General features: G+C 34.6%; 1 protein-coding gene across 2 annotated transcripts; it reads left to right on the top strand.

Moving 5' to 3' along the window:
• Positions 1–2,138: 2,138 nt before the first annotated feature.
• LOC121790126 (tRNA(His) guanylyltransferase 2-like) lies at positions 2,139–6,812 on the top strand. 2 transcript variants are annotated; one of them, XM_042188406.1, is made up of 15 exons: positions 2,139–2,295; positions 2,572–2,689; positions 2,759–2,890; positions 2,971–3,015; positions 3,255–3,415; positions 3,567–3,652; positions 3,758–3,868; positions 3,977–4,221; positions 4,304–4,435; positions 4,516–4,560; positions 4,645–4,814; positions 4,970–5,055; positions 5,213–5,326; positions 5,414–5,552; positions 6,410–6,812. In XM_042188406.1, exons 2-15 carry the CDS (start codon positions 2,586–2,588, stop codon positions 6,577–6,579), a joined length of 1,740 nt encoding a protein of 579 aa, XP_042044340.1. In that variant the 5' UTR covers positions 2,139–2,295; positions 2,572–2,585; the 3' UTR covers positions 6,580–6,812. The 2 variants fall into 2 exon arrangements, with proteins under 2 accessions (XP_042044340.1, XP_042044341.1); XM_042188407.1 differs by having other exon boundaries at positions 2,164–2,295; positions 2,541–2,689.
• The last annotated feature ends 957 nt before the right edge of the window (positions 6,813–7,769 follow it).

Here is a 7,769-nt window from a genome sequence, read left to right on the forward strand (position 1 = left end):
TGAATTAAAACATGCTTTTGATTAATTGAAACCTAAAACATGCTTTTCTACGGAACATAAGTAATACCTTCTTGATTATCCAAAGAATTGTAGATGGCTTGCTACTTCTCCACTTGTCGATCTTTAATACTCGACCACAGATCTTCTGACTGGTTTTCCAAGCCGTACTCCGATATCAGTGTGTGCTGATCTCACCGGAACACTTAGGACTCGAATAAAGAAGACAGAATTCTCACGGAGGAGACTCAAAAAATTCGACCAGCTCTAGAGAGAAAAATCAAAATTTTCGAAAATTTTGATGAGAAAATTGTTTTGTTTGTATTTCCTTTATTCTCTTATTTATAATTAGTTCATATTGGGCCCAGTCAGAGATCTATGGAAGATTTGGATATGACCTCTCCCAATTAGCTTAGGACTAATTAATTAAAACCCATAATTTAATATAAGCTATAATTGGAATATTATTTGCAGCTACTACATAAATAATATTGCACTGCCCATCCAAATCCCAAATTACGAGTAATTCGGGTTTCCATTTAAAATTAAATGTTTATTTCCCGCACTTAAGATCCAAATGTTCATTAATTAATTATTATCTGCTATGAACTTAATTAATTAATTTCTTATTTAATTCCAAGAGTGGACTCGGCTCGAAATCCTTATTTATTATTCATAGAGTGATCAAACTCCAACTAGCTAGGTTCCTGAATAATAAAACTTCGTTTCGACCTCTCTTGGGGACATTATCAAACGAGACTCCCCTCGCGTGCGTTTCTACATAATAGCAATCCTAGCACCGCCAGATACTAATTAACACCACCCAAAATACCAGGCTTATTGGGTTACGAAAAACCCGCACCATTTGATAGATCAAAGCAGCGTAAAATTAATATCATATGCTCAATGCTAACGTATGTAGATTAAGAAATATTTATTTATCAAGACCTCGTCTATCAGTAGATAGCATAAAAACACGTCTTGCTGTTAGATCCGTTCAGTGCTATACCACACCAATGTCATCTTGTTTCATTAAGGCTTAGAAACAATCGGACTAACATTGCAACATTTCTCGATAGGTAGTCTAGGCTAGGCCTATCTAGGTTGTGAAATTCTTCTTTTTCTTTGTTCAGAACTGACCGTGTTACCTTACAGTGGACGACGCCCACAACCGGTCTACTAAAACAAAGACTTAGACTTTGTTAAGTTTCTTATACATTTAAATATGTATTTAAATAACCATTAAATGTAAAAACGTAACAACATTATGACAAAATGATCTGTTTTATTCATTGGAAAATGATCTAAGAGTTTTTACAGTATTCAATCACCTGAAACGTGATTTCTAGTATACAAAACTCTAACAAAGTTATCAAAACCTGTAGTGTTGAATATCAATTTGATACGAGTATAATATTTGTTGCAATTTAAGTTTTTTTTTTCAATTGAGACATTTGGTTTTTTCTTATTGGTTGTTATTAAGATAGCATTATAAAATTTTTGTATAATTTTATAATTTTAGAGAAAATCATAAACAAATTCCCTAAACTTGCATATAACTATATATTATATATTCAAGAAACGTTAAAAAATTAATTACACAAAATGATAATGTTTGGGTGATGGCATTCATCAGATAAAATTGTACAAAATAATTCTATGTCATAATCGTACTCTTTGTATATAATAACAAATAAAATCACAAGTCATAAATGTTTGAAGATTTTAGTTTGTAGAGATGAAGACGATATCAGTGGTGATTCCAATGTTAATGTTGTTTACAAAGAAGTGTTTCAAAACTTATGAACTTTTTGTTCGTTATTTGTTTCTACTTATGAAAATGTATGTTTTTTCTCCCCATAACTTATGAACTAGACATTATTTATTGAAAATGTAAGTTGCATGAGTAATTTTATTTCTTCTCACAAATTACAAATGTATTAAATTTTGTTTCGTATAGATTTTTTAGACTACGAGGATCATTCTTCCTTTTTTATAACGTGTATATAACGATAATTTTTTAAATTATTTTTAATTTGTATTCATTAGCAGAAAAATTCTTTGGTCCGTGGTGCTAACACTAGTAGTAAAAAAATAAATGAAACTCCTAAAATAATAAATTGTGCAATAACCTATTAAAATGAAAGAATTGTATAAAGATACGAAGGCGAAGGAGTGGAGAAAACCCTAATCTCTCTTCCCTCAATTTAGTGAAGCGGCGAAACCAGCCGCGACTGCAAATTAGTCGTTTTTTGTTCATCTCTCCGACGGCCATATCTCCTTCTCAATTTTTACAAGGTAGACATTTATCTTGCTTGTTTCCTTTTGGGTTATTGGCATGAATCAAATCCAATTTCTATGTTAAAGTGAAGAATTCGAATCCTTGCTGTTTCTATACTTTAATTGGTAGGAAAATATGATAAACCGAGAATTTCTTCTTTATTTTGGGGGATTTACTGGAATTGTTATTTTCCTCTAGTTCTATACTAGATGTGATTGGATATTATCTTGTTTATATGATTTAAATTTGATCAAAACCTTAGCCGCTACTGTGTTTGCCGCCCTTCTTTCCAGTGCAATTTAGTGAAATGGCGAATAGCAAATACGAATATGTGAAGTCATTTGAGGTGCAGGATGTGATCATGCGGCCCTACACCATCATCATCTATGTTCATGCCCGTGGTTTCTGCAGGTATGTTTTGAAGCATAGTCTGTAAACAAGTTTACACACTTCTTCAAGATAATAAGTCCTATCATATAGGTTTTCTGAAGTGCATGAGTTTGAGAAACCAAATGACGTGAAAGCATTAGAGTTAATGAACGAGTGTGCCATTGCTGTTATGGAGCAGTTTCCAGATGTTATATTCTCGTATGGTTGCGCTGGTGAGCACAGGTAGTCAACAACATATCTTACACACAAATCTCTTTCCTTCCATTGTTTGGTCTATGAAACTTTTATTTGGTTGTTTGTAGTTTCATATTCCAAAAGAAAACCAAGTTCTACAAGCGGCGTAGCAGGTAAATTCTAAACAATTTTTACTTCTAAAAGATGGGATCTTTATTGATGTTTCATTTACAATATTCCATGTTTTTTTGTGTTATTACAATAAAGTCTGTGTCTTTGACTTTGATCTCCCTGAATACTAAATTTTGAACTTAGAATATAAAAATTTTAAGTTTTATTTATTCTATTTTATTATGAAGCATGATACAAGATCATGAGTATCACGATTGCTGACTAAAAGTATACTTTGCAGCAAGATAAGCTCTGTTATTGTGTCTTTATTTACATCCGCTTATGTTTCCAAGTGGAGGGCTCTTTTTCCTCAGAAAGAGTTGAAATATGTCCCTTCATTTCGGGCTCAAGTTATTTGCTGTGATGATCTTCAAGCATATCTTTTATGGCGACAAGATGAATGTAAGTAAATTTTGCGTGCAAATTTACGTGATTAATTTCTAGATATTGTCAGGCAAATGGCACCTGTTTATGTTGTAATGCTGTCATTGAACTATATATAATTCTCGGGTCATGCTATGTAGAAAATTGAAATTTATTATCCTTTTGGCAGGTCACACAAATAATGTGTATGATACTTGTCTTTGGCAACTGATTAAAAGTGGAAAGAGTAAAGAGGAAGCACAAGCCACTTTGAGGGTAAACTTTAGACTGTTTGACTTTCTCTATTCTCAATTTTTTTGTATTGTGTATTTATCTCTTGAAATTTTGAAATGGTACATTTAAGTGGAAATGTGGCTCCAGGGATCTCTTAAACAAGACAAAAATGAATTTCTTTACCAGTGTTTTAACATTAATTACAAGCAAGATATCCCGAAGATGTTTTGCCATGGTACATGCATTCTCAAGACAAAGGTAATTGTTAATATTACGGCTTTGTGCTTGTTTATTTTCAAATGAGCAGAATGGCTCGATTTTTGTGTTACAACTTACACTAGTTAAACTATCTCTTTTTGTGACTAGGTGGAGTATATTGATGACTCCCATGTCAAAAGATGTGGGAGGAAATTTTTAACAGTTAACTCGGCAAATATTGCATCAAAAAGATTTTGGAGTGAAAATGGGTGTTTATCGAAAGGTGAGCTGGCACAATTTCGTGAAGAGTTGAACAAAACTACACCTGAGGACATCAAATCTTTCCTACACGAGAGCAGATTGATGTTGTGCACCTGGATTGTTGTTCGCATTGATGGTTGTCATTTCCACAGGTAACTAGTTACTTCAATTGGAGCTCCAAACTGGGTCAGACAATAGCACTCAGTGGCTCTAATTTGTTTGGGATTATGGTAGGTTTTCTGAAGTTCATGAATTTGAGAAGCCAAATGATGCACAAGCTCTCAATCTAATGAATACATGTGCAGTTGCTGTACTGGAAGATTTTAGGGACATCGTTTTTGCTTACGGTGTTAGTGATGAGTACAGGTCATAAATCAGTTTCCACATCATCTCTTTTTAACTATGTGTGTATGTGTTTGACAAGTTATTTGGTACTTTCTCGCCAGCTTTGTTTTGAATAAGTACTCCCAGCTTTATCAAAGATGTGCCAGGTATGGTATTTCTTCTATTACGATCTTGTTGCCTCTGTTTGATTATCGTATATGTAGTTTAAAATAGCTTCACTTGTGGTGCAGTGATATAGTTTCTGCCGTAGTATCTGTCTTCACTTCAACGTACATGATGAGATGGAATGAGTTTTTCCCCCAGAAAGAGATGGAACACCTACCATATTTTGATGGCCGTGCTGTTTGCTACCCATCCAGTGAGATCGTCAAAGATTATCTAGCATGGAGACAAGTTGATTGTAAGCTTAGTTTGTCAATCCCTCAATCATATTTCTGCTATAAATTCTCTAATTAAATAGAAGCTCCATTACTAATGTATGTATAAAAAATTATAAAGTCATCCATGTATACCAATAAAAAGATCTATGGTACAATCATTACTCCCGATTTGCAGGTCACATCAACAATCAATACAATACTTGCTTCTGGTTGCTTGTGAAGTCCGGAAAGAGCAAGAGCGAAGCACAAATTTATTTGAAGGTAGTCAGTCCTTTAGATAGTTTCCGGATGTATAAAATGATATTGTGATGATTAATAATGATCACACAGATTATTCGTGTCTGTTTGAGGTTTCGACTATGCTCACTCCATTTTGAACCTTTTCTTATACCTTAGTGTTCATATCTCTAATTTGCAGCGGACTCAAACTCTGGAGAAAAATGAACTTCTTGATAGACTCACTGGAGTTCCCAACTATTACAAATCATTGCCGCCTATGTTCTGCCTGGGTTCGTCCGTTTTCTGGGACAAAGTGAAGGCTCTCTCTGCTTCAGAAACATCATTTGATTACTAATTGTCTCTGGCATCAAGTCTAACTTGTAGGCCTGTGTTTATGTAGGAGTCGAAGCTGGTGGACAATGAAGAAGTTGCTACTGGCAGGATAGTTGTAGGACATTGCAACATAATCGAGACAGGCTTCTGGGAGGCGCACCCGCAGATACTAGATGAGAAGGTAGCAGTACAAATGACCACCACCGGTAAGCAAGATTATGTTATGCCATGAAACTACCTCGGTGGCCAACTTAATATATGCATGATTAGAGTTAATTCATTTCGGTTTTCGTAGAAATCATTTATTTTAGTTGCTGTTGTTAAAATGATTTTTGCCTTGTCAATGTTATTGGTGAGTAGTTTTATTTTCTAGTTAATATTATTTCATTAAATATTGAAAAAATATTTTGAAGAGAAGTCTATTATTGTGGATTATGATTTTTATCTTTTGTTCTGTAACAATGTGAAATTCATTCGCGCGATTCTGCAATTCATTCAACAAAATCTTCCTCCAGTTTCCGTCATGTCAACCCAATCTCAATCCATTTGTTCTTCAATCTTGCTTCGCAATTCCATATTCACACGATTCTGCATTGATTCTGTTTCATACTCTTTTTTACTATTCATAATTGAAGACTATTTTAGCAGGCTTCTCAATTAATAATGTTGATTCATATATTTTCCAAAAGGTGAGCATTTTGCATGTTGGGGGCGATTAATTTTGTAGGTGTTTAGATCACTAAAATTTGCTGGTTTTTATGAATTTCGCCATGAACTCATTATTTGTTCAATTTGTTGGCGATTCATTTCAGCTTAGCGTTTCGGTTTCATTTATTTTATTTATTATGAACTCAGTATTGACTCAATTTGTTTGTGATTCATTGCAGATTAGCTTCATTGATTCAGTGATTTTTATAGTAGTAAAGAACTTATTAATGATTCGATAGTATTTAGTGATTTTTGCTATGCTCTGTTACGGCCTACAAAATCAAAAGTGTCAAATTACTCTATTATGCATTACATATGGCATAAGGTTGCTGAAATTTGTTTCTGTTATTTGCAGCTGGAAATGAAGAGCTTGAGCAAAGTCTTTTCGGAAGATACTCAGGATTGTCATCATCTAAGAAGCAAAAGAAAATTGAAGATTTTTATTTTGTTGAGAAGCCTGCTGTTGTTGAAGATCTTGTTGAAGTTCAGACACCATCACCAGTGAAAAGACCAAAGGTTCGTTAAGTAGCTCTTCAAGCTGTTTGGTGTGGATAAAATGAAGGCTGAGAAGTTGTTAAAGCAAACCTCGCCTATGTGTGGTAAATGTGTGGAAGGGGCAAAAGAAGTGTGCAAGTGTCGTTTGTGTGATTTGAGCACGTATCTATCCCTAAGCTTTTCAACAAAATTTATATTTACCCTCAACTTCAGAACACTCAAATTAACGAGTAAAATGGTAAGTGCAGGGTTGAATGTGTTAACAAACTTTTGAGATATAGTGAAAAAATTAGCTGCATTTTAAAACTAAAATTTTGAGCTAGGCGGTAAAGTAAAGCTATGCTATTTGATCAAGTAGACGACAAAGACAACAGCGACGTAGAGAAAATTAACCTGATCAAGTGAAACGAACTGAACATGCAGAAAACATGTGAATGACGGCAAACAAACACGCACTCTTAACCAGAAAACATCAGACTAATAGATCCAATCGCAAATATCTAAGCTAATTGATCACGACGAATCATCAGAAACATGCGTAGCAAACACCAAACGAATACAAACATCAAATCCAAAGATTTCTCCCATCAAAACGTACATAACTACTAACAGATCTATGCTGAACAACTTGCAAACTCAGATTTAAACTGTAAGACCAACTCGGAAAATAAAACTCAATCGTAAAATGCTTCAGTTAATGAAATCAACCGATGAATTCGGAAATCAAGTTACAGAACGAAAGTAGATCGAAATTCAACTGGGAGTACAAGTAGAAAAACTGTAAACTAAAATCACGAGACGACAATCAGTGGATGTGCGGTGACGGAAATGATGAACAGCTCCAGGATGGCAATGGATTGATCTTCGTCTTTGTCTTCTAATTCTCGGAAAATTATCTAGAGTGAGCTAAAACTAAGAGAACTCTCGAAAACAAAAACTGAATATAAAATGGAAATTCCAAGCGTAACCGATCTCTTCAGAGGTGTGACCCCTCCTCCTTTTATAGGCAGTCGTCCAAGATCCGACAAATCTTTGTTGAATTATCTTTTGTACCCATCAAATCTGGAGACTTCAATTGGGCGCGAAAAGGTGGTCCCATGCTCCTCACTTTGCTTGATCAACTCCCTCTTCAGTCCAGCGACATTTCTTCATTTTCTGCTCTGGCCGCTGCTTGACCAGTTTGATCTAATCTGCCTTGATCCAGTGGCATTACTGCACAC

This window comes from Salvia splendens, unplaced genomic scaffold (genome assembly GCF_004379255.2).
Source record: "Salvia splendens isolate huo1 unplaced genomic scaffold, SspV2 ctg415, whole genome shotgun sequence".
NCBI classification, from domain to species: Eukaryota; Viridiplantae; Streptophyta; class Magnoliopsida; order Lamiales; family Lamiaceae; genus Salvia; species Salvia splendens.